Here is a 25,750-nt window from a genome sequence, read left to right as displayed (position 1 = left end):
ACTCACATTTCTGCCGATTAACTCTAAGTCCATACTCTTTCAGTCTGTTGAGCACCAGTTCCAAGTTTGCGAGGTGTTCTTCATCACCATCACCTGTAATCAGAATATCATCCAGGTAACATTGTGTGCCTGGAATTCCCTGTAATACCTGCTCCATGGCCCTCTGCCAAATTGCTGGAGCCGATGCCACTCCAAAAACCAGCCTATTGTACCGGTACAAACCTCGATGCGTGTTGATCGTGAGGTATTGGCGTGACTTCTTCAACCTCCATCTGCAAGTATGCCTGCGCCAGGTCTATCTTGGTGAAGTGTTTCCCGCCAGACAACGAAGCAAAAATATCCTCAATCCGCGGAAGCAGATACTGCACCGTGTGAAGCACCGGATTAACGGTGATTTTGAAATCTCCACAGATGCGAACCTTCCCTGGTTCTCCTGGCTTGTTGCTCGAAGGACGTTTCATAACGGGAACAATGGGCGTAGCCCACTCACTCCAATCTACCTTAGACAGTACACCTGAATGTTCTAGCGCTTCCAGTTCCGCTTCTACAGTAGGTCGTATTGCATAGGGTACCGGTCTGGCTTTAAATTTTTTTGGGTGTGCACGTTCATCAATCTTGATGTTTGCCGTAATTCCTCTCAGTGTTCCTAGTCCCTGCTGGAACACCTCTTTAGCATCATCCAATATTCTGGACAATCGTTTAGGTTTGACATCTGTTTCCCCGGAATCTACCGTTAGTGCCTTCAAGGAGTGCCAGTCCATATTCATTTTCCTAATCCACTCCCATCCCAGTAGTGGTGGACCTCCTTCAGGTATCACATATAAGTCCATTACTTGGCTTTCTTCGCCCTTGTGGACCACTTTTACCTCTATCTTTCCGATGGGGTACACTCTTTGCCCCGTGTATGTTTTCAATATAATCTCCGTATCCCGTAGGGGAATATGTTGGAATAACCTTTTGTAATCTTTCTTATTCATGACCGTCAATGCCGATCCAGTGTCCAATTCCATCTTTACTTGGACTCCTGCTATCTGAAGGGTGACCCAAATTGTCTGGAGATCTGCATCCTTACCAACGTTGTGTACTCTTAAGCTACCCAGTTCATTACTGCTAGCGTCTGAATCTGACTTCTGTTCGGTCGAACTGTTCTTTGTCACCTTGTGTACCTTTATGTATTTTCCTTGCGGTGACTTTTTGTTGCTGGTCTTCTTTCCTGACCGGCATACTTTAGCTATGTGGCCAAGCCTGCCACACGTTCTGCATTCTTGGTTTTTAAACCAACACTGGTTCTGATCGTGCGTTGTCTTTCCGCAACGATAACATTTTACAGTACTCAAACCCAATTTATTTGTACTGAGTTCCGGTGACCGTAGCTGCATTACTGCCGTGCCTCTCGCTGCGGCTTCGTGTGCTGCTGCCATAGTGACCGCTTTCTCAAGCGTCAGCTCATTCTCCTCGAGCAATCGCTTTTGTGTATCTTCTTTTAATAACCCACACACAAATTTATCTCGTAGCGCCTCTGTCAGTCTCGTTCCGAATTGACAGTACTTTGCTAGCTTACGCAATTCCATTAAATATTCAGCATTGCTTTCATCCTTCAGCTGCCTTCTGCTGTAAAATTTAAATCGTTCCGCTAGCATCAGCGGCGTGGGGTTTAGGTGATTTTTCAGGACAGTAACAATCTCCTCGAACGTCTTATCCGCCGGTTCATCTGGTGATAAAAGGTGTTTCAATTGCCCGTATGTCTTCGCACCCATTAAGTTTAATAACGTTAGTGCTTTCTCTTCATCTGGGATTTTATTTGCTTTACAATAATTTTGTATGCGTTCTACATACATAGCCCAATCTTCGATGTCGCTATCAAAGGTATTAATGTTCCCATGTTTAGGCATCGTTGCAATTTAATTTATTTTTATTTTTATCCAAGATGGCGGCTTCCGCGCTCTTGTCTTCGTCCTCCGCCTACAAAATGGCGGTTTTCCCACGCTTGGCGGTCTTCACCCTTCCCCCGACGCTGTCTCCGCTTCACCGCGGCTCTCGCGCCTTCAGTTGCCCCCAGACGCTGCGCCTTTTTAGCCCGAATGCGGCCCGGCCCTTATCTCCGGTCGCGATCGATCTCACCGCCCTTATTCCTCCGTCTTCCCTCCCCATCTGTACAGCCAACGCGGCCGACTTTCTGGTCGCGTCGCTGCCCGGCTTACCCACTACCGAGGTAGAAAGAAGATAGCTGACAGCCGCTGATGGAGGCTTCGAGTTCAGGATGTCTTCTGCACTCTGGTTTCTCGATGTCTACCACGCGACGTGTCTTCCAGCAGGGTGATGAGGGTGGAAGCCTCTCTTCGACGTCCGTTCTGTGGACGAAGCCGCCGTGGATATAACTGCCGCAGGGTAAGAATCTGACTCGTCGCCACTGTAAAGTCTGTGTGTTCTAGTTGTAATTAATAACACACAGACTACAAGATTAAAGTTCAACAGGTCTTTACTGGTTGGAGGTCAGGACTATACTAAATACCATCTTACTACACAGTGCTTATATACCGGTGGTCACCACCGGTATTACGTATACAGCAGCCAGAGAAAGTAGTACATCTCTTAAGGTGGAACAGGCTTAAGTTCTCTTAAGGTGGAACAGGTTACATACACCACACTTTTTACAGCTCCTGTATACTGTAGTACCGGCAGTGACCACACCTGTATATAAACCCTGAGTAGGGATCTGTACTGTTAGTTTTAGAGTAACCCTCACCCAGTAAACACCTGTTGATTGTTCCTCTGCAGTCTCTATTTCTTGAAGGACACCATACATCAAGATTCACGGATTTAACATTGGCGACGAGGCGATTTGAACCTACCTGCAACTCTGCAGAGGAAGGCCGATTCCAGAGACACGGGCGTCGACCATCCGGCGGAGACTCCAGCGAGGCGGGCTGGCAACAGGTACGGCGCAGACCCTTCCCGCACAGCGGCGGCTAGAGCCGACCGACGGCACAGGAAAAGGCCGAGCAGCGTCGACGGGAGCAGAGAGAGAGGGTAAAGCGCACAGGGCGCAGCCGGGGTTCAGGACCGAGCGGCGTCAACGAGAGAGGCGCGCAGGAAAACGCGCAGAGCGCGGCCGGTGTTCAAGGGCTGAGCAGCGTCCACGGGGGAAGAAAGGAAAGCGTGGGAGACGCCATTTGAGCCGCAGCGGAGAAGAAGGGAGAGCGCGGGAGACGCCATTTTTGAGCTGCAGCGGAGAAGAAGGGAGAGCGTGGGAGATGCCATTTTTAGCCAGTCTAACCACACCCAGGGATGCCGAAGAGTGGCAGTGTCACAGCGTTCGACAATGAAGTCGAAGATTGGGCGACATATGTAGAACGCATAGAAATGTACTGCAAGGCGAATGAAGTGCCAGATGCCAGGAAAGCACTGGTATTGTTGAATTCCATGAGTGCAAAAGCATATGGCTTACTGCAAAACCTAGTAACCCCAGAGAAGCCAGTGGAAAAGGATTTTGAAAGCATAGTGGCAATCCTACAGGACCACTTAAACCCCACACCGCTGCTGATAGCAGAAAGATTTAAGTTTCACAAAAGGAACCAGCATAAAGACGAAAGTAATGCTGAGTATTTAACAGAACTGCGCAAGCTATCGAAACACTGCCAGTTTGGAACGGGACTAGCAGATACTTTAAGGGACAAGTTTGTGTGTGGGCTTCAAAGTGAAGGAACCCAGAAATGGCTTCTATCAGAAAAGGATCTTACGCTGGACAAGGCTTTCAGCATGGCAGTATCACATGAAGCAGCCTCACGGGGCGCTGCAGAGATACAACGGAGACCGCAAGAATATGGCACAAATGAAATGTCATATGGAGCAGTGAAGTGTTATCGCTGCAGCAGAACAACACACGACCATAAGGATTGTTGGTTCAAGGACCAAGTGTGCAGACAGTGTGGAAAAGTAGGACACATAGCAAGAGTCTGCAGGTCGGGAAAGGAAACCAGCAGCAAGAAATCTCCACAGGAGAAGTACAAAAAGGTACATAAGGTGACGGAGAGTAGTTCAGACGAACAGAAAAGTGATACAGACTCTGGAAGCAAGGAGCTGGGTTGTCTGAAACTACATAATGTAATCAAAATGGAGGATCACCAAACTATCTAGGTCACGCTCAAGATAGACGGAGTCCAAGTGAAAATGGAATTGGACACAGGATCAGCCCTAACAGTCATAAACCGAAGGGACTACAAGCGGCTATTCTCACATATACCCTTGAGAGATACAGAGATTGTCTTGAAGACGTACACGGGGCAAAAAGTCTACCCCAAAGGAAAAATAAGGGTGAACGTTATATATAACGGCAAGGAAACACCAAAAATTAACCTATATGTATTGCCAGATGGAGCACCACCACCACTAGGAGGTGAATGGATCCGAAAGATACAGCTAGATTAGCATTCCATACAAGCACTGACTGTAGATGCCAAAAAGGATGACGACGTCACACCTGGACGACTGTCAAAAATGCTAACTGACGCACAAGAAGTGTTCCAGGAGGGACTCGGAACACTAAAAGGCATAACAGCGACGATCAAAATAGAGGAAAATGCAAGCCCAAAGTTTTTTAAGGCCAGACCAGTGCCTTATGCAATCCGCCCAGCCGTCGAAGCAGAGCTGGAAGGTTTGGAATGTTCTGGAGTACTGTCCAAAGTGGACTGGAGCGAGTGGGCTACACCCATCGTTCCTGTAATGAAGAGGTCGTTGAGTAATACACCTGGGGAACCAAAGAAGGTTCGCATCTGTGGGGACTTTAAGGTGACAGTGAACCCAGTCCTTCACACGGTACAATATCTGCTTCTGCGGATTGAAGATATTTTCGCCTCGCTATCTGGAGGAAAACGCTTCACTAAGATTGATCTGGCCCAGGCGTACCTGCAAATGGAGCTAGAAGAAGCCTCGAAACAGTACCTCACGATCAACACTCATAAAGGTCTCTACCAATACAACCGGCTGGTGTTCGGGGTAGCATCAGCTCCGGCTATTTGGCAAAGGGCAATGGAACAAGTCCTGCAAGGGATTCCAGGGACCCAGTGTTATTTGGACGACATCCTGGTCATGGGCGAAAATGACAGTGATCACCTCGCCAACCTGGAGCAGGTGCTCACTAGATTGAAGGAATATGGGCTCTGAGCTAATCGCAACAAATGCGAGTTTTTCCAGAAGCAGATCTCGTATTGTGGCCACGTTATTGATGAAGAGGGGTTACATAAGTCCCCTGAAAAGATTGAGGCAGTAGTCAAGGCTCCAGCACCGGAAAATGTGTCACAACTGAGGTCGTTCCTCGGGCTGGTGAACTACTACCATAAGTTCTTGCCGAATTTGTCTACAGTACTACACCCACTGAACACCCTACTGCAAACGGGGGTACCATGGAAGTGGAATGACGAATGTAAGCGAGCTTTCCAGAAGTGCAAAGAATTGATCACATCAAAAGAGGTGTTGGCTCATTTCAACCCAGCACTACCAATTCGGTTGGCGTGTGATGCATCACCCTATGGTATTGGAGCGGTGCTGTCGCACAAATTCCCAGACGGCTCGGAGAGGCCAGTAGCCTTTGCGTCTCGGTCACTAACCTCAGCCGAGCGTAACTACGCCCAGATTGACAGGGAGGCCCTCAGCCTAGTGTGGGGAGTGAAAAAGTTCAACCACTATCTGCACGGGCAGAAGTTCACCTTGCTGACTGACCACCAACCACTTGTCTCCATCTTTAATCCAAAGAAGGGCGTTCCGGTGATGACTGCGCAACGGCTACAAAGATGGTCCCTTTTTCTAGGGGCGAACCAATATGAAATAGAGTATAAGGGCACGAAACAGCATGGAAACGCTGATGGGCCATCACGCCTGCCACTGCCTACGGCGGAGGAAGCACCAGCAGTGGACCCTGTCGAAATATTTTATTCGACTATAATTGAACGCTTGCCAGTAACTAACGACATTCTCCCCATGTTTGCATGGGTTTCCTCCGGGTGCTCCGGTTTCCTCCCACAGTCCAAAGATGTGCGGGTTAGGTTGATTGGCCATGATAAATTGACCATTAGTGTTAGGGGGATTAAAATACGAGGGGTTACGGGGATCGGGTGGGATATGTGTCGGTGCAGACTCGATGGGCCGAAATGGTCTCTATCTGCACTGTGGTGTTTCTGTGATTCTGTGATTCTGTGATATAGAGAAGGAGACCCGAAATGACCCGACACTGTCTCGGGTATATGACTTGACGGTGAAGGGATGGCCAACACATGGCGACTCACTGTTGCCAGCATTCTCATCCAGAAGAGAACAGCTGTCAGTATGCCAGGGGACCTTGATGTGTGGATCCCGAGTGGTAATTCCACCCAAGTTAAAGGGAGAGAGTGCTCAATGAGCTTCACGAAGGCCATCTGGGAGGGGTGAAAATGAAAAGCCTTGCTAGGGCTTATGTGTGGTGGCTGGGGATCGATTAGCAAATCGAGGACCTGACAAAGAGCTGCTCAGGATGCCAGAAGGTCCAAAATGCACCACCACATGCCCCTCTACACCCATGGGAGTGGCCCTCCTCTCCATGGCAACGGGTGCATATTGATTTTGCTGGTCCATTCATGGACTCAATGTTTTTAATAGCCGTGGATGCGCACTCGAAATGGCCTGAGGTGATCAAAATGTCCTCCACCACCACGGAGAAAACGATTGCAGTCCTACGGACCATATTTGCCAGGAACGGCTTGCCAGAGCAGATTTGCTCTGATAACGGACCACAGTTTGTGTCCGAAGAGTTTCGGAAATTTATGAAAAGGAATGGGGTAAGGCATTACACATCCGCCCCGTATCATCCAGCCACAAATGGATTGGCTGAGAGGTTCGTACAAACCTTTAAAAAGGCAGTAAGGGCCATGTGCGATGACGACATTCCACTGCAGCATAAGGTGGACAATTTCCTGTTAGCCTACAGAAATGCGACACATGCAGTCACCAACCAGACCCCAGCCATGATGTTCTTTAACCAAAGGTTGAGATCTCGTCTGGATTTGCTCAGACCAAATGTACGAAGAGATGTTGAGAATAAGCAATTCCAGCACATCAATGAGAAGCCGACAAGGAGCTTCAATGTAGGGCAACCAGTCTTGGCCCGCGACTACCGAACAGAGAAATGGCAACCAGGAACGATATGCACACGGCAGGGGCCACTAATGTACACAGTGGATGTTGGGGAGAACATTGTGAGACGTCATGTCGACCAGATCCTAGAGTCACAGGAACGAGTCAACCCCATGTCTCGCGTACCTGGTGATGAACCCAATATACAGGTAGCATCTACCCCAGAAACAGTAGCATCGGAAGCTGATGAACCAACCGACGACAGGGGGCCAGAATCGCCTCCGCACCAAGAGCAAGACACTCAGGAAAGGCGCTATCCAGAAAGGATCAGGAAGCCGCCCCAAAGACTGAATTTATAAATGGACTATTTTCAGTTAATGTTGCATGTTAAAAGTGTTAATTGTTAAATGAATGTTATGGTACTGTTAATCTAAAAGGGGAGGAATTGTAGTGTATGTACCTTTAAGGGGAGAACTACTTTTTACAGCTCCTGTATACTGTAGTACCAGCAGTGACCACACCTGTATATAAACCCTGAGTAGGGATCTGTACTGTTAGTTTTAGAGTAACCCTCACCCAGTAAACACCTGTTGATTGTTCCTCTGCAGTCTCTGTCTATTTCTTGAAGGACACCATACATCAAGATTCACGGATTTAACACAATCTATTGCTGTTCAGATAATAATCTGCCTTCCTGTTTTTGCCGCCAAAGTGGATAACCTCGCATTTATCCACATTATACTGCATCTGCCCAATCACCCAACCCGTCCAAATCATACTGGAGTTTCTCTGCATCCTCCACGCCACCCAGCTTTGTGTCGTCTGCAAACTTGGACATATTACATCTAGTTCCCTCGTCTAGATCATTAATATATATTGTGAATAACTGGGGTCCTAGCACTGATCCCTGCGGTACCCCACTAGTCACTGCCTGCCACTCGGAAAAAGACCTGTTTATTCCAAATCTTTGCTTCCTGTCTGCCAACCAGTTCTCTATCCAAGTCAGTACCTTACCCCCAATCCCATGTGCTTTAACTTTGCACGCTAATATCTTATGTGGGACCTTATCGAAAGCTTTCTGAAAGTCCAAATACACCACATCCACTGGTTCTCCCTTATCTATTCTACCAGTTACATCCTCAAAAAATTCCAGTAGATTCGTCAAGCATGATTTACCTTTTGTAAATCCATGTTGACTTTGTCCGATCCTGTCACTGTTTTCCAAGTGCTCTGCTATTACATCTTTTATAATGGACTCCAGCATTTTCCCCATTACCGATGTCAGGCTTACTGGTGTATAATTCCCCGTTTTCTCTCTACCACCTTTTTTAAATAGTGGGGTTACATTAGCTACCCTCCAATCCATGGGAACTGTTCCAGAATCTATAGAATTTTGGAAGATGACCAGCAATGCATCTACTATTTCTAGGGCCACTTCCTTAAGTACCCTAGGATTTGGGGATTTCAGGCCCTGGGGATTTATTGGCCTTCAATCCTGTCAGTTTCCCTAACACCATTTCCCTACAAATACTGATTTCATTCATTTCCTCCCTCTCATTAGACCCTATGTTCCCCGACATCTCTGGGAGGTTATTTGTGTCTTCCTTTGTGAAGACAGAACCAAAGTATGTATTTAATTGATCTGCCATTTCTTTGTTCCCCATTATAAATTCCCCTGATTCTGACTGCAAGGGACCTACGCTTGACTTCACCAATCTTTTTCTCTTCACATATCTATAGAAGCTTTTACAGTCAGTTTGTATGTTCCCTGCAAACTTACTCTCATACTCTATTTTCCCCTTCTTAATTAATCCCTTTGTCCTCCTTTGCTGAATCCTAAACTGCTCCCAATCCTCAGGTTTGCTGCTTTTTCTGGCCAATTTATATGTTCTCTCCTTGGATCTTATGCTATCCCTAATTTCCCTTGTTAGCCACGGTTGAGTCACCTTTTTTGTTTTATTTTTATGCCTAACAGGGATGAACAAATTCTGTAGTTCATCCATGCGATCTTTAAATGTTTGCCATTGCCTATCCACTGTCAACCCTTTAAGTAACGTTCCCCAATCCATCCTAGCCAACTCGCGCCTCATACCATCATAGTTTCCTTTATTTAAATTCAGAACCCTAGTCTCTGAGTCAACTACTTTACTCTCCATCTTAATGAAGAATTCTATCATATTATGATCATTCCGCCCCAAGGGGCCTCGCACAACAAGATTGCTAATTAATCCTTTCTCATTACATAATACCCAGTCTAAGATAACCTGATCTCTAGTTGGTTCCTCTACATATTGGTCCAGGAAACCATCCCGTATACACTCTAGGAACTCCTCCTCCACAGTATTGTTACTAATTTGGTTAGCCCAATCTATATGTAGATTAAAGTCACCCATGATAACTGCTGTGCCCTTATTGCATGCGTCTCTAATTTCCCATTTACTGCCATCCCCAACCTCAGCATTACTGTTTGGGGGTCTGTATACAACTCCCACTAACGTTTTCTGCCCCATGGTATTTCTCAGCTCTACCCATACAGATTCCACATCATCAGAGCTAATATCCTTCCTTACTATTGTGTTAATCTTCTCTTTAACCAGCAATGCTACCTCATCTCCTTTTCCTTTTTGCCTGTCTTTCCTGAATATTGAATACCCCTGGATGTTGAATTCCCAGCCTCGGTAACCCTGGAGCCATGTCTCCGTAATCCCAATTATATCATATCTGTTTGCATCTATTTGCGCAGCTAATTCATCCACCTTATTATGAATGCTCCTTGCATTAAGACACAAAGCCTTCAGGCTTGTTTTTTTTAACACTCTTAGACCTTTTAGAATTATTGTTTACTGTGACCATGTTTGATTTACACTCTTGATTTCTCTGACTTCCACTTTTGCTTTTCTCCTTCCTGTCTTTTGCTTCTATTCTTGCTTCCCTTTCCTCTGTCTCCCTGCACAGGTTCCCAAACCCCTGCCATTTTAGTTTAAACCCTCCCCAACAGCACTAGCAAACACTCCCCCTAGGACATCGGTCCTGGTCCTGCCCAGGTGCAAACCGTCCAGTTTGTACTGGTCCCACCTCCCCCAGAACTGGTTCCACTGTCCCAGGAATTTGAATCCCTCCCCCTTGCACCATTCCTCTAGTCACGTATTCATCTGAAATATCCTTCTATTTCTACTCTGACTAGCACGTGGCACTGGTAGCAATCCTGAGATTACTACCTTTGAGTTCCTATTTTTTAATTTACCTCCTAACTCCCTATATTCAGCTTTTAAGACCTCATCCCATTTTGTACCTATATCGTGGTACCTATATGCACCACGACAATTGGCTGTTCACCCTCCCCCTCCAGAATGCTCTGCAGCCACTCCAAGACATCCTTGACCCTTGCACCAGGGAGGCAACATACCATCCTGGAGTCTCGTTTGCGGCCGCAGAAACACCTATCTATTCCCCTTACAATAGAATCCCCTATCACTATAACTCTCCCGCTCTTTTTCCTCCCGCCCTGTGCAGCAGAACCACCCATGGTGCCAGGAAGTTGGCTGTTGCTGCCTTCCCCCGATAAGCCATCTCCCTCAACAATATCCAAAACGGTATGTATATATGTTTGAGAAGGGGATGGCCACAGGGGACCCCTGCACTACCTGCCTGCGCCTACTACTCTGCCTGGCGGTCACCTATTCCCTTCCTGCCTGTGCAGCCTTTACCTGCGGTGTGACCAACTCATTAAACGTGCTATCCATGACGTCCTCAGCATCGGACACTAAGCGAATCAAGGGATATGGGGATCGGGCAGAAAAGTGGAGTTGAGGTAGAAGATCAGCCATGATCTTATTGAATGGCAGAGCAGGCACGAGGGCCCGTATGGCCGACTCCTGCTCCTATTATGCTCTTATGAAAGGGTGAGTAGATCAGGCAGAGACCATGGCTTGTTGCAAAGGAAAACGGATACAGTTCTGAAGCAGCGGAAGACACAGGGTTTTCAGGAGAGAGTGGGGCACTGAGATTAGTTTTGAATTGCTCTGGGAATGAGCCGGCACTAACGCAACAGGCCAAATGGCCTCTTTCTGTGCCGTAAACCTCAATTCTTCTTGAATTGGTATACTTTGTTTGATAGAATAGTACAGACAGTGAATGATGGATTGGAATTCTAATGAGTATGGAGATCACTGGTGGCCTGATATTCTTTTCTCAGCGTATGCTCATATGTATAAGGAGAACCATGGGCATACATCAACATCCTAACACTCAGCGACTTAACATAGACACATAAGGTCAGAACATGAATACAGACGAGGGAAGTCAGTCAGCCCATGGATCTACCTGACTCCACACAAGAGAAAGTAGTATTAAAAGGAAAGTAAGAGAGTTTATGCTAACAATGAATGTAATTCCTAAACTTAGAGAGATTCTTAAACTTACCCAGCCAATGAAGCCGATTCGTAGCAGGGAGAAAAACTTGATGTTTAATTTTCCAAACTTGGGGTTTAACTCTCGACCCATACAAAACTCTTGGATGAAGTTTCCTGTATGCAAGAGAAGGTCCATTCAATGAACAAAAGCTCTTACACAAGCCATATCGGTTTCAATCAGTAGGTTGCGCCTGATTTGCACCAATGTGTCTGAAGTTGCATCTGCATTTGATATTAGGGTTACCAAGAACTCCCCGCCCACCCCCTGCCAATGACCATGTCTGATAGTACAGCACTTACAGCAAATGTGCCATTCCTTTCTCCCCAGCGTTCTTGAGCTGTTAACTCACCATTCTCCCCATAGTTCTTGAGCTGTTCTTTGGAGACGGTGAAGGATTTCAGAAACCACACGATACTAAGAAACAGTGACACTGAGATTCCCGAGAAAGCAAGCTGTAAGCACTTGTCGTGGCCAATGGTGGCATCAACGAGGCCAAAGAACCAGAGGCCTCCAAGAACCACAATCGTGATCAGGAAAGCATAGAAGCCTGAGAATAATGACAAAGCGTGTTAATAGCCAACCTCAGTGCTCCTCAGAGCTGCTGTATTTAGAAATGAAGAACATTCTCTTACCATTGATATGGTAATGATCTCGTTCCCCAGTGGCCATTCGCTTTCCCTTGGCAACCTGCATCGAACACACAACAGACAGATAAAATCTCACTGAGCCATCGAATGTTACAGCGCAGGAGACCATTTAGCCCAACAGGTCTTTGCCGCTGTTTTTCTCAATAATAAGAACATAAGAAGTAGGAGCAGGAGTAGGCCATACGGCCCCTCGGGCCCGCTCCGCCATTCAATAGGATCATGGCTGATCCAAACCTAGACTCGCGTCCACTTCCCTGTCCGCTCCCCATAACCCTTAATTCCCTTATCAGCTAGGAAGCTGTCTATCTCCGTTTTAAATTTATTTAATGTCGCAGCTTCCACAGCTCTCTGAGGTAGCAAATTCCATAGATTTACTACCCTCTGAGTGAAGAAGTTTCTCCTCATCTCAGTTTTGAAACGGCAGCCCCTTATTCTAAGATTATGCCCCCTAGTTCTAGTCTCACCCATCAGTGGAAACATCCTCCCCGCATCCACCCGATCAAGCCCCCTCACAATCTTATATGTTTCGATAAGATCGCCTCTCATTCTTCTGAATTCCAATGAGTAGAGGCCCAACCTACTCAACTTTCCCTCATAAGTCAACCCCCTCATCTCCGGAATCAACCGAGTGAACCTTCTCTGAACTGCCTCGAGAGCAAGTATATCTTTTCTTAAATATGGAAACCAAAACTGTACGCAGTATTCCAGGTCTGGCCTCACCAGTACCCTGTATAACTGAAGCAAGACTTCCCTGCTTTTATACTCCATTCCCCTTGCAATAAAAGCCAAGATTTCATTGGCGCTGAAGCTGTTACAGATAACAAGCGTTGATGAAAAAAAAAGCACCACTAAAATCCAGAAGATTTACTGGGGCTGAACTGAAATCCTGACACCTGAGAAAGATTTATCACCTTTACATTACAAACATTCTAAGAGACCAGTTGCTGGAGAAGAGGCAAATAAGATTTACAAGGACGATACCAGAACTGAGAGGGCACAACTATCAGGAAAGACTGAACAGGCTGGGGCTCTTTTCTCCAGGGCGACTTGATAGAAGTCTCTAAGATTATGAAGGGATTTTATGAGGTAGACGTAGAGAAGGTGTTTCCACTTGTGGGGGAGACCAGAACTATGGGCCAAAAATAGAAGATAGCCTCAAATAAATCCAACAGGGAACTCAGGAGGAACTATTTTACTTGGTTAAGAGAGCGGTTAAAATGTGGACCTCGCTACCACAAGGAGTAGTTGAGGTGGGAAGGATGTTCCCCATGGCCGGGGAGTCCAGAACCAGGGGTCACAGTCTAAGGATAAGGGGTGAGCTATTTAGGACTGAGATGAGGAGGAATTACTTCACTCAGAGAGTGGTGAACCTGTGGAATTCTCTACCACAGAAGGCAGTAGAGGCCAATTCATTAAATATATTCAAGAAGGAGTTGGATATATTTCTTAAGGCTAAAGGGATCAAGGGGTGTGGGGAGAAAGCAGGGACAGGGTACTGAATTTGGATGATCAGCCATGATCGCATTGAATGACGGAGCAGGCTCGAGGGGCCGAATGGCCTACTCCTGCTCCTATCTTCTGTGTTTCTATGAATAGCATAGATGCATTTAAGGGGAAGCTAGATAAATGTTAAAGGCGCTATATAAATGCATGTTGTTGCTGCTGCACTGGGAGTGTCAGTGTGCATCTGGAGTAGGACCAACCACGCGATGTGTGAGGGGCGGGTGATTTGACGGGCCCTAGAGACTTCTCTTCTGTTGATTCAGTCGGGTGAGGTCAGAGGCCAGTCATGGATTACTCTATCATTTCGAGTGTAACTCTTCACCTTTCCTATGGGTAGGAGGTAGAGCACCACCTGGAAAAGCACAAAACCGATGACAATGAAAAATGAATTCAGATCCCACAGTGTAGAGAAAGCGAGCGTCTGACGTCCATCTTCATTCATGCACTTGTTCAGCAAGTACAGGACAAGAACTGGCAGACAGACGAACAGCACAGCAAGATCTAAAAGACAAAACAGTTACATGTCAAACCCTCAGCAGAGACACACTCAAGGCATCAGAGACAACGGGAATAGAACCTTGTCTTATAATGTCTGTAATCTGGTGATCCACAACTTTGTGAATTAACTGCAGTATCCACTCTAACCATTGATACAAAAAAAACTTTAAAAAACAACCTACATTTGTATCGCACCTTTAATGTAGTAAAACATCCCACTTGCTACCCTCTGCGATTTGTCTCTCTTATTTCTCCCATGTTTTTCCGAATACTCTAGCTCATCTCAGAAACCCAAGAAATATCTCACCCGAGCTTGAATGCAACAAAACTTAACTCTCCACTCTGGCTAATAACTTACGACGGGTGGAGAAGCCTTGGTCTTTCTCCAGAGGTGAAGCTGTGGGTATTTGATCCGTTTCTTCCCTCACAAGGTTGCTCTGCTTCTTACACAGAAGAGAGGACACTTGATTCTGAAAAGAAAAAAAGGAGGTTGTAATATTTAGGATCAATATGGGGGATGAGAGGAGAATCGCAGCCCAGTGTGGAAGGAGAAACAAAAACTACACATCTGAAGCAATGGGAAGGGAAGATCTCCTTCGAGTCTGGTCAAAATAAGTTGAATCCCTCACCCGAGAATGGTCGCTCATCATGTCTCTAATTCTCACTTTCACCAATCAAAAGGTAGGAGCAAAAAGTCAGCGCTACTGTGGAGACAAAAGCAAAACAATCAACGGTAAGAAGCAAATTCAGAAAGTTAGTTTGCCTGCTCAACAGTCCAATCACATTTACCCCTAAGCTTCTTTGTTTTTTTTTTAATATAAATATTCTCACCAATTTTCTTTCTTCTTATCCTACCCTTCTGGGACTTCACCCCAGTGACGATGTTGCATTTGCAAACCATGACATCCAGTGTTCAAATCCCTCCATGGTCTCACCCCCCCCCCCCTATCTCTGTAACCTCCTCCAGCCCTACAAGCCTTTGCGATCTCTGCGCTCCTCCAATTCTGGCCTTTTGCGCATCCCCGATTTTAATCGCTCCACCATTGGCGGCCGTGCCTTCAGCTGCCTGGGCCCTAAGCTCTGGAATTCCCTCCCTAAACCTCTCCGCCTCTCTACCTCTCCTCCTTTAAGATGCTTCTTAAAACTTACCTTTTTGCCCAAGTGTTTGGTCACCTGTTCTACTATCTCCTTACGCGGCTCGGTGTCACATTTTGTCTGAAAATGCTCCTGTGAAGGGCCCTGGGACGATTTACTACGTTAAACCAGATTCCTATGTTCCAGCCATGTGAAGATACAGTCCTTTTGCAAAGAGGAGGGAAAATGATAGGGTAGAGTTATGCCTGGATAACCTTCTACCAGCAGAGATATCAAAGGCCAGGGGATGGAGGGGGTAAAGAACACGGAGAAAATGACATCGAAAGAAAATAGTGACTTGAAAAATGAAGGCTGAGGGGCGACCTAATAGAGGTCATTAAAATTCTGAAAGGTTTTGATAGAGTGGATACAGAGAGAATGTTTCCACTTGTGGGGAAGAGCAAAACTAGAGGCCATCAATATAAGAGAGTCACCAAGAAATTCAATCGGGAATTCAGAAGAAACTTCTTTACCCAGAGAGTGGTGAGAATGTGGAACTCGCTACCACAGGGAGTGGTTGAAGTGAATAATATAGATGCATTTAAGGGGAAGCTAGATAAGGATATGAGGGAGAAGGGAATAGAGGGTGATGCTGATAGAGTGAGATGAGGAAGGAGCGTGGAGCATTAATGCCGGCATGGACTGGTTGGGCCAAATGGTCTGATTCTGTGCTGTATATTCTATGTAATTCTATTCAATACTATTTAATATCTGTGACTCGTATATTTAAATGTGTTCAGATTCGTTCCTAATGACTATAAAAGTCACTCCTCGATCTTGTTAGTTCTGTAACCCAAGTTTATTATAATAATTGGATCTGTAGCAGAGTGATTGGCCAACAGTTGCCATCTGCCAGTCTGCAGTTGCAGTAAGGGGTTTCCTTCTACATCAGACCTGTCGCTTGTGGTTTGACCTCAGTGTTCATCACAAACCGCAGCTCACATCCCGCCACTTTTCTCAACTTTTCACAAGAATTGGTATTTTCAGTGTGCAGAACAGATACAAGCACAAACTAATCCCAGACTCAAAACCATCTCACTTGATTTATCAGATTCGCAATTCACTCCAAAATAAATTCACCAATGTTCCTCCACACTGCATCAGTCTGCTCCACGAATATTGGAATTAAAATTACATCTCCACAGGACTTTATCTCAGCTCATCTGCTGCTGAAACCCTCATTCATTTGCCTATGTTACCCCAAGATTAGATTATTCTAACGCACTCCTGGCTGGCATCCCACATTCTACCCTACGTAAACATGAGGTCATCCAAAACTCGGCTGCCCATGTCCTAACTCGCACCAAGTCCCGTTCGCCCATCACCCCCTGTGCTCGCTGACCTACATTGACTCCCGGTTAAGCACCGCCTTGATTTTAAAATTCTCATCCTTGTTTTCAAATCCCTCCATGGCCTCGCCCCTCCCTATCTCTGTAATCTCCTCCAGCCCCACAACCCCCCCGGAGATATCTGCGCTCCTCTAATTCTGCCCTCTTGAACATCCCTGATTATAATCACTCCACCATTGGTGGCCGTGCCTTCAGCTGCCTGGGCCCTAAGCTCTGGAATTCCCTCCCTAAACCTCTCCGCCTCTCTTTCCTCCTTTAAGACGCTCCTTAAAACCTACCTCTTTGACCAAGCTTTTGGTCACCTGCCCTAATTTCTTATGTGGCTCAGTGTCAATTTTTTTGTCTTATTACACTCCTGTGAAACGCCTTGGGACGTTTTACTACATTAAAGGCACTATATAAATACAAGTTGTTGTTATGCTTTTACTTTGTCCTTTTTTTTTACCAAACTACCAATGGATGTTAACAAGCAACCGGAGACCAGAGAATAGGGTATTGTAGGACAACTGTTACCCCCTGAGTCAGCAGCTTCAGGAGGTATGGCGGGGAGGGGAGTAAAAGGATGAAGAAAAAAGAGAAAATACAATGCCTTTCGTTAAGAAGCTCCTCATTAAATGGGTTTTTACCATCTGTCCCTGAGACACTTGTCCCGTTCTGTACAGTTTAACATGAAGCCAAGACCTAGGCTTGTGGCTAGATGCTGACATGTTATGGACGTGCTCTACCCTGATTGGCTCCCAGGCCTATTGGACTATGTTAGTTGCAGTTCTACTTGATGCTTTTTGGTTAGTTGCACATGAAAAAGCCCCATCATCTCCCCATGACCTCTAACAGCGCCACGATCACCGGGCTCCACTCTAGCAACATCTTGAGGCTGTGACTGAGCAGAAGCTGAACTAGACCAGCTCTATCGACACCATGATCACAAGAGTCGAATGGTGGCTGGATATTCTGTGCCCAATGACTCACCTCCTCGACTTGAGAAGCTGAGCTTGTTCAGAATACAATACTGAAAAGTGTGAGGTTATGCACTTTGGCAGGAAAAATCGTAGAGCAAGTTATTATCTTAATGGCAAGAAACTGGAAAGTACTGAAGTACAAAGGGATCTGGGGGTCCTGGTGCACGAAACTCAAAAGGTTAGTATGCAGGTGCAGCAAGTGATTAAGAAGGCCAATGGAATGTTGGCTTTCATTGCTAGGGGGATAGAATATAAAAATAGGGAGGTATTGCTTCAGTTGTACAAGGTATTGGTGAGACCGCACCTGGAATACTGCATACAGTTTTGGTGTCCATACTTAAGAAAAGACATACTTGCTCTTGAGTCAGTACAAAGAAGGTTCACTCGGTTAATCCCGGGGATGAGGGGATGGACATATGAGGAGAGGTTGAGTAGATTGGGACTCTACTCATTGGAGTTCAGAAGAATGAGAGGCGATCTTATTGAAACATATAAGATTGTGAAGGGGTTGGATCGGGTGGATGCGGGGAGGATGTTCCCGATGATGGGTGAAACTAGAACTAGGGGGCATAGTCTTAGAATAAGGGGCTGCTCTTTCAAAACTGAGACGAGGAGGAACTACTTCACTCAGAGGGTGGTAGGTCCATGGAATATGCTGCCCCAAAAAGCTGTAGAAGCTACATCATTACATAAATTTAAAACAGAAATAGACAGTTTCCTAGAAGTAAAGGGAATTAAGGGTTACGGGGAGCGGGCAGGAATTTGGACATGAGTCTAGGTTCAGATTGGACATGGCCCTGTGGGTAGCGGAGCGGGCCCAGGGGCCGTGTAGCCTGATCCTGCTCCTATTTTGTGTGTCTAATTCTGTTAGATTCAGGAGATGGTTCTGTGATAGTAGATTGCGGTTAGGATCAGATCAGCCATGATCTTATTGAATGGCGGAGCAGGCTCGAGGGGCCGATTGGCCTACTCCTGCTCCTATTTCTTATGTTCTTATGTTCCTTGGAGCAGAGAAGGGTAAGGGGAGATTTCATAGAGGGGCTCAAAATCATGAAGGATTTTGATAGAGTAAATGGGGAGAAACTGTTTCCACTGGCAGGAGGGTCGGTAACCAGAGGACACAGATTTAAGGTAATTGGTAAAAGAACCAGAAGCGACATGAGGAAGATTTTGTTTTACGCAGCGAGTTATGATCTGGAAGGCACTGCCTGAAAGGGTGGGGGAAGTAGATTTAATAGTAACTTTCAAAAGGGAGTTGGGCAAATATTTGAAAAGAAGAAATTTGCAGGGCTACGGGGAACGAGCAGGGGGAGTGGGACTAACTAGACAGCTCTTTCAAAGAGCCGGCACAGGCACAATGGGCCAAATGGCCTCCTTCAGTGCTGTATGATTCCATGACATGGAGGCAGGTTCTATCCCAGCAAGGGAACCTTTTCATATCATAGAATCACAGAAATTTACAGCACAGAAGGAGGCCAATCGGCCCACCTTGTCCCTGCCGGCCGACAAAGAGCTCTCCAGCCTAATCCCACCTTCCAGCTCTTGGTCCGGAGCCCTGCAGGTTACGGCACTTCAAGAGCATATCCAAGGACTTTTTAAATGTGATGAGGGTTTCTGCCTCTACCACCCTTTCAGGCAGTGAGTTCCAGACCCCCACCACACTCTGGGTGAAAAGATTTCTCCTCAAATCCCCTCTAAACCTCCGACCAATTACTTTAAATCTATGCCCCCTGGTTTTTGACCTCTCTGCTGAGGGAAATAGGTCCTTCCTATCCACTCTATCTAGGCCCCTCATAATTTTATACACCTCAATCAAGTCTCCCCTCAGCCTCCTCTGTTCCAAAGAAAACAACCCCAGCCTATCCAATCTTTCCTCATTGCTAAAATTCCCCAGTCCTGGCAACATCCTCGTAAATCTCTTCTGCACCCGTTCTAGTTCATTCACATCCTTCCTGTAATGTGGTGACCAGAACTACACGCAGTACTCTAGCTGCGGCCTAACTAGTGTTTTACACAGTTTACAAGGAAGGCGTCGCCATGATTTTAGGCTGATAGGGATAGATACATCTGTTCATTTGCCTTGGTTGAGGAGAGGCAGCCTCTGCTGTGGCTGAGAGACCGTCCCACTTCAGCCCCTCTCCGCCACGCGCACCGAGTGCTGTATGGTTGGCAGGTACAGCTGGCAGAGGGACAACGGCGCGCCTCTTTGTAGGGCCTTCGATGCAGAAAAACATCCCGAGGCACTTCACAAATGAGAGAAGGAGCAAGCACTCAGGCTCTGCTGAGCGGATGGGAGGGGGGGGGACCGAAAATTTGGTGAAAGAGACACCTTCGAGATGGCTCTGGGGGTGGCAGTGAGGCAGAGGGGCCCGGGGAGCGAATGCGAAAAGCGTAGAGCCAGGGCAGGGCAGATGATGGCTCTGCCACTGAAGGTAGAGTGGAGCGGAGGGGCGGGGGGCGGGGGGAAAGAGGGGCAAGATACAGAACAGGGTTGTCGGAAGGACGGAGGAGGGCGCTCTTAACGATACACGCCAGCTGGTGGGGGATCGCCCTTTATATCGGTATCGGCCGGTGCAGAGATACACACATCCCAGTCTCCCATGGAGCCTTTACTCATGTATCAACAGTGCAACTTAATTTGACAATAGTAAAATAAGCAAAAACTAGTTTTCGATGGATTTGGATCTGTTTGAAGACCAGTCACCAGTGGCAACCCGCAGGGATCGATGCTCTTTACTTTTTTTATTAATGATCTCAATGTAGGTGTTGGGGGCACGATTTGCAAATTTGCAGATGATACCAAGCTCTGTGCGAGTATTAGGAGTGTAAATGACATTCGTCTGCTTCAGGCAGATCTTAATGCGTTGGGGAGATTGGGCTCATGACTGGCAAATGGTGTATAAGTTGGATAAGTGCAGAGTTTTGCATGTGGGCAGGCAAAATGCTCAACAGTCATACACCCTTCAGGGAAAAGCATTAAAGAAGATGGAGACAGAAAGAGATTCTCGGGGCAACTAAGGATGGACAACAAACACGACCTTGCCAGCGATGCCCACGTCCCGTAAACAAATTATTTTAAAAATGCCATTCATGTTCATCAAAAACTTCACTTCCAACATTCCCCAAATGTTGACAGTTTGATATTTGCTGCTTAAATTAAATTAGGAGGGTACAGAGAGCTACTTAATAAAATTAGCAATTGAAAAATATTACATTGATTAAAATGTTGAATTTAAAATTATATAAGAAAAAAACCCTTTTGTTTTTTACCTGCTGGCTCCAAGCTTGCTGCAGTTTCTTCCGTGTATCAGAGTGGAAAAACTCACCAAAAAGTTGCAACTTAGAATTATAACTAGAATAGGCCAATAGGATGGAAAGCCAATCAGCGCTCTGCACACCCACAAAAGGCTGGTCTCAAGCCAAAGCCATGGCTTCATTTTAAACTGTACAGGAGTGAATTGCTTCAGTGACCCAAGATCTGGGATTGAGCAAATGACTAATGAAGCAACATTACAAAAGTTATACTTGGAGGGCTTTACGACAGTGGAAATGGAGAAATATTTGATTTAAGCTATACTTTTGATATCAGCTCAGGTTCAACATTTTTAAGGGTTAATTCGCCTTTTTTTTTTGACAGAGCAACCCTGGAACTTCCTCTCTAACAGTATCGTGGGAGTACCTTCACCACACAGATTGCAGTGGTTCAAGAAGGCGGCTCACCATCACTTACTCGAGGGCTACAAGAGATGTGCAATAAATGTGGTTTGGTCAGTGTTGGTCACGCCCTACATAGGGTCTACTGTTGAAACATAGAAGATAGGAGCAGGAGTAGGCCATTCGGCCCATCGAGCCTGCTCCGCCATTCAATGAGATCATGGCTGATCATCCAAATTCAGTACCCTGTCCCTGCCTTCTCCCCATATCCCTTGATCCCTTTAGCCTTAAGAAATATATCCAACTCCTTCTTGAATATATTTAATGAATTGGCCTCTACTGCCTTCTGTGGTAGAGAATTCCACAGGTTCACCACTCTCTGGGTGAAGAAATTCCTCCTCATTTCTGTCCTAAATGGCTTACCCCTTATCCTTAGACTGTGACCCCTGGTTCTGGACTCCCCCGCCATCGGGAACATCCTTCCTGCATCTAGTCTGTCTAGTCCTGTTAGAATTTTATAAGTTTCAATGAGATCCCCTCTCATTCTTCTAAACTCCAGCGAGTACAAGCCCAATCGACCCACTCTCTCATACGTCATTCCTGCCATCCCAGGTATCAGCCTGGTGAATCTTCGCTGAACTCCTTCCATGGCAAGAACATCCTTCCTCAGATAAGGCGACCAAAACTGCACACAATACTCAAGATGTGGTCTCACCAAGGCCCTGTACAACTGCAGCAAGACATCCTTGTTTCTGTACTCAAACCCTCTCGCTACGAAGGCCAACATACCATTTGCCTTCTTAACCGCCTGCTGCACCAGCATGCTTACCTTCAGCGACTGGTGCACAAGGACACCCAGGTCTCGTTGCACTTCCCCTTCTCCCAATCTGTTGCCATTCAGATAATAATCTGCCTTCCTGTTTTTGACACCAAAGTGGATAACCTCACATTTATCCATGTTATATTACATCTGCTATGCTTCTGCCCAATCACCCAACCTGTCCAAATCATCCTGGAGTTTCTCGGCATCCTCCTCACAGCACACACGCCCACCCAGCTTTGTGTCGTCTGCAAACTTGGAGATATTACATCTAGTTCCCTTGTCCAGATCATTGATATATATTGTGAATAGCTGGGGTCCAAGGACCGATCCCTGTGGTACCCCACTAGTTACTGCCTGCCACTCGGAAAAAGAGCCGTTTATTCCAACTCTTTGCTTTCTGTCTGCCAACCAGTTCTCTATCCAAGTCAATACCTTGCCCCCAATCACATGTGCCTTAACTTTACACGCTAATCTCTTATGTGGAACCTTATCGAAAGCCTTCTGAAAGTCCAAAATACACCACATCCACTGGTTCTCCCTTATCTATTTTACCAGTTACATCCTCAAAAAATTCCAGTAGTCAAGCACGATTTACCTTTTGTAAATCCATGTTGACTTTGTCCGATCTTGTCACTGTTTTCCAAGTGCTCTGCTAATACATCTTTTATGATGGACTCTAGCATTTTCCCCACTACCGATGTCAGGCTTACCGGTCTGTAATTCCCCGTTTTCTCTCTACCACCTTTTTTGAATAGTGGGGTAACATTAGCTACCCTCCAATCCATGGGTACTGTTCCAGATTCCATCAAATGTTGGAAGATGACCAGCAATGCATCTACTATTTCTAGGGCCACTTCCTTAAGTACCCTAGGATGTAGATTATCAGGCCCTGGGGATTTATCGGCCTTCAATCCCGTCAATTTCACTAACACCATTTCCCTACAAATACTGATTTCTTTCAGTTCCTCCCTTTCATCAGACCCGACCTTCCTCTCTAACAGCACTGTGGGAGCACCTTCACCACACGGATTGCAGTGGTTCAAGAAGGTGGCTCACCATCACTTACTCGAGGGCGACAAGAGATGTGCAATAAATGCGGTTTGGTCAGTGTTGGTCACGCCCTACATGGGGTCTATTGTTGCCCACTCAACTACATTTATTCCTTTAACAAAATTTACCATTCCTCCCACCCTAATACACAACAACAACTTGCATTTATATAGCGCCTTTAACATAGTAAAAACATTCCAACGCCCTTCACTATTTGACACCGAGCCACATAAGGAGAAATTAGGGCAGGTGACCAAAAGCTTGGTCAAAGAGGTAGGTTTTAAGGAGCGTCTTATAGGAGGAAAGAGAGGCGGAGAGGTTGAGGGAGGGAATTCCAGAGCTGGGGTTCCCCGGCCGCTGAAGGCACGGCCACTAGTGGTGGAGCGATTACTTGGACTGTCCTTGTGCTGTAGTGGAAATTTGGAAAGCTCCCTCCCCCAAACAGCTGTTGAGGCTGGGGGGTCAATTGAAAATTTCAAAACTGAGATTGATAAGATTTTTGTTAGTTAAGGGTATTAAGGGATATGGAACCAAAGGGGATAACTGGAGTTAAGATACAGATCAGCCATGACCTAAGTGAATAGTGGAACAGGCACGAGAGGCTGTTCCTACGTTCCAAATTCCAGCAAAAACTGTAAAACTAAGAAATCTTGTGCGGAAGAAGCGTGAAAGGAATGTTAAGAAGTGGCTGGATGCCAAGGTGTCTGGTGGAGAAGTGATAAGCATCGGGGATGAGCGGAGCTTTGGACATAAGAAATGTCTTAAGAGATAAGAAAGACCAGATGTTCAAGGTCAGCCTGACCGTTCAGGCGGGTGAAATGTCCAGAGGACAATAAACAGAGAACACTGCAATATGCATGCACAAGAGGGGGGAGGTAGTCTGCATGACGCCTGGCGTACTCACGTACCAACCCTACGCACAACTAACGTACTTGTGTCTTAACTGCGTGTACTGTAGGTGTGCTTACAGCTTGCATTTATATAGTGCCATTAGAATAGTAAGATGTCCCAAGTTGCCACTATGTACTACGTTAATCCTATGCACTGAACAGTATAAAGTTACGATACATCTAAGGAATTCTTAACTAGTCATGCACAAGGCTACGATGAGCGGCCAGAGAACTCAATTCGGACAACCGATGACTTCTTTACTCGTGAGTGCAAAGTGTGTACCAATCACCTAAGTACTGCATACTAAATATGTTGAATTTGTAGTGTTTAATAAATAAAGGGTATTGATCAAACGCATCTCTGAGACCATGAGCCTACATTCAAATTAAAAGGAAGAGGATTGTCCTAACTCTTGGTCCCTTACAGCAGAAGGGGCAGTCATAGAAACTGGAGGCCATTTAGCCCCTCGAGCCTGTTCCGCCATTCAATGAGATAGATCATGGTTGATCTGCGACCTAACTCCATATACCTGCCTCTGCCCCTTATCACTTAATACCTTTGGTTAACAAAAATCGATCAATCTCAGATTTAAAATTAACAATTGATCATCAGTTGCCGTTTGCGGAAGAGAGTTCCAAACTTCTACAGGAAACTTTCGATTAACCGGCCCCTAAATAACCGGAACTGTCGGTTAACTGGCAAAATTCAGGAGTAGGTTCAGGTAACTTTTATTACTTGCCTTGCTCCATGTGTTGCTGTGCAAGGGTGTGGCTGCAGCTGTTGCTAAGCTACAGAGACGCTTGCAACTTGTGGCCATTGTTTTGAACCTGTTGCTAAGCAACAGGGTTTGTTGCTTTACACGGAGCTCTCAGCTCCGTATCTTTTACTATAGCGTTCGGTTATCCGGAATTTTTGATGAACCGGCACCACGTCGGTCCCGTCCGTGCCGGATAAAAGAAAGTTTCCTGTACCACCTTTTGTGTGTAGAAGTGTTTCCTAATTTCACTCCTGAAAGGTCTGGCTCTAATTTTTAGACTGTGCCCCCTAGTCCTAGACTCCCCAACCAGCGGAAATAGTTTCTCTCTATCCACCCTATCTGTTCCCCTTAATATCCTGAAAACTTCAATCAAATCACCCCTTAACCTTCTACATTCCAAGGAATACAACTCCAGTTGTGTAATCTCTCCTTGTATATAACCCTTGGAGTCCGGGTATCATTCTGGTAAACTCCCTCTAAGCCCAATGTATCCTTCCTAAGGTCAACGGCTAATATGGACTCGGGATACTCCAAAGGCTGAGGTGGTGCAGCGGCTGAGTCCTGGGAGGGTTGCATGATTAGTAGATTCTCTACAGGGCTTTCATGTTTTAGAAGACTATATTTAAATTCACTAAATGTCAACTTCCCCCCCCCCTCCCCACCATCTGCAGCCTGAAAGCCTACCATAGTCTGTCAGGCCGTGGCCTTGGATGGATCCCTCCCCCACGTACGCTACAGAAAAGTGGAGCCTCTCACCATCCAGGACCCTCGCAAGTTCCATGGTTCGAATCCTAATCCGGGTCTGAGCACTTCCCAATGCATCACTTCGACCATCCCTATCGGAAGGGATGGAAGACAAAGAGAAACAGAAGATCACAGAGAGAAGCAAGGGAGAGAGAGAAGCAAGGGAGAGGGAGAAAAAGGAAAAGAGATGAGGAAAGAAAAGCAGGAAAGGGAAGGGGGGATGA

General features: G+C 46.2%; 1 protein-coding gene across 1 annotated transcript in view; it reads right to left on the bottom strand.

Annotated features, from left to right (window-relative positions):
* LOC147096810 (delta(14)-sterol reductase TM7SF2-like) overlaps positions 1-20,960 on the bottom strand; it is a 42,530-nt gene extending 21,570 nt beyond the window's left edge. Inside the window, exons 1-7 of the mRNA XM_085973451.1 lie at positions 20,878-20,960; positions 14,795-14,869; positions 14,524-14,635; positions 13,990-14,168; positions 12,150-12,204; positions 11,867-12,064; positions 11,527-11,630 (exon numbers count right to left, since the gene is read on the bottom strand). Of these exons, the coding sequence (XP_085829577.1) occupies positions 11,527-11,630; positions 11,867-12,064; positions 12,150-12,204; positions 13,990-14,168; positions 14,524-14,635; positions 14,795-14,815 (669 nt within the window). The 5' untranslated portion in view covers positions 14,816-14,869; positions 20,878-20,960. The remainder of the gene's footprint in view (positions 1-11,526; positions 11,631-11,866; positions 12,065-12,149; positions 12,205-13,989; positions 14,169-14,523; positions 14,636-14,794; positions 14,870-20,877) is intronic.
* Positions 20,961-25,750: the final 4,790 nt, after the last annotated feature.

The sequence above is a fragment of the Somniosus microcephalus genome, chromosome 34 (assembly GCF_052327205.1).
Source record: "Somniosus microcephalus isolate GS21.2 chromosome 34, FLI_Smic_1.0, whole genome shotgun sequence".
NCBI classification, from domain to species: domain Eukaryota; kingdom Metazoa; phylum Chordata; class Chondrichthyes; order Squaliformes; family Somniosidae; genus Somniosus; species Somniosus microcephalus.
The sequence above is the reverse complement of the archived record's forward strand: the minus strand, read 5'-3'. Positions and strand labels throughout refer to the sequence as shown.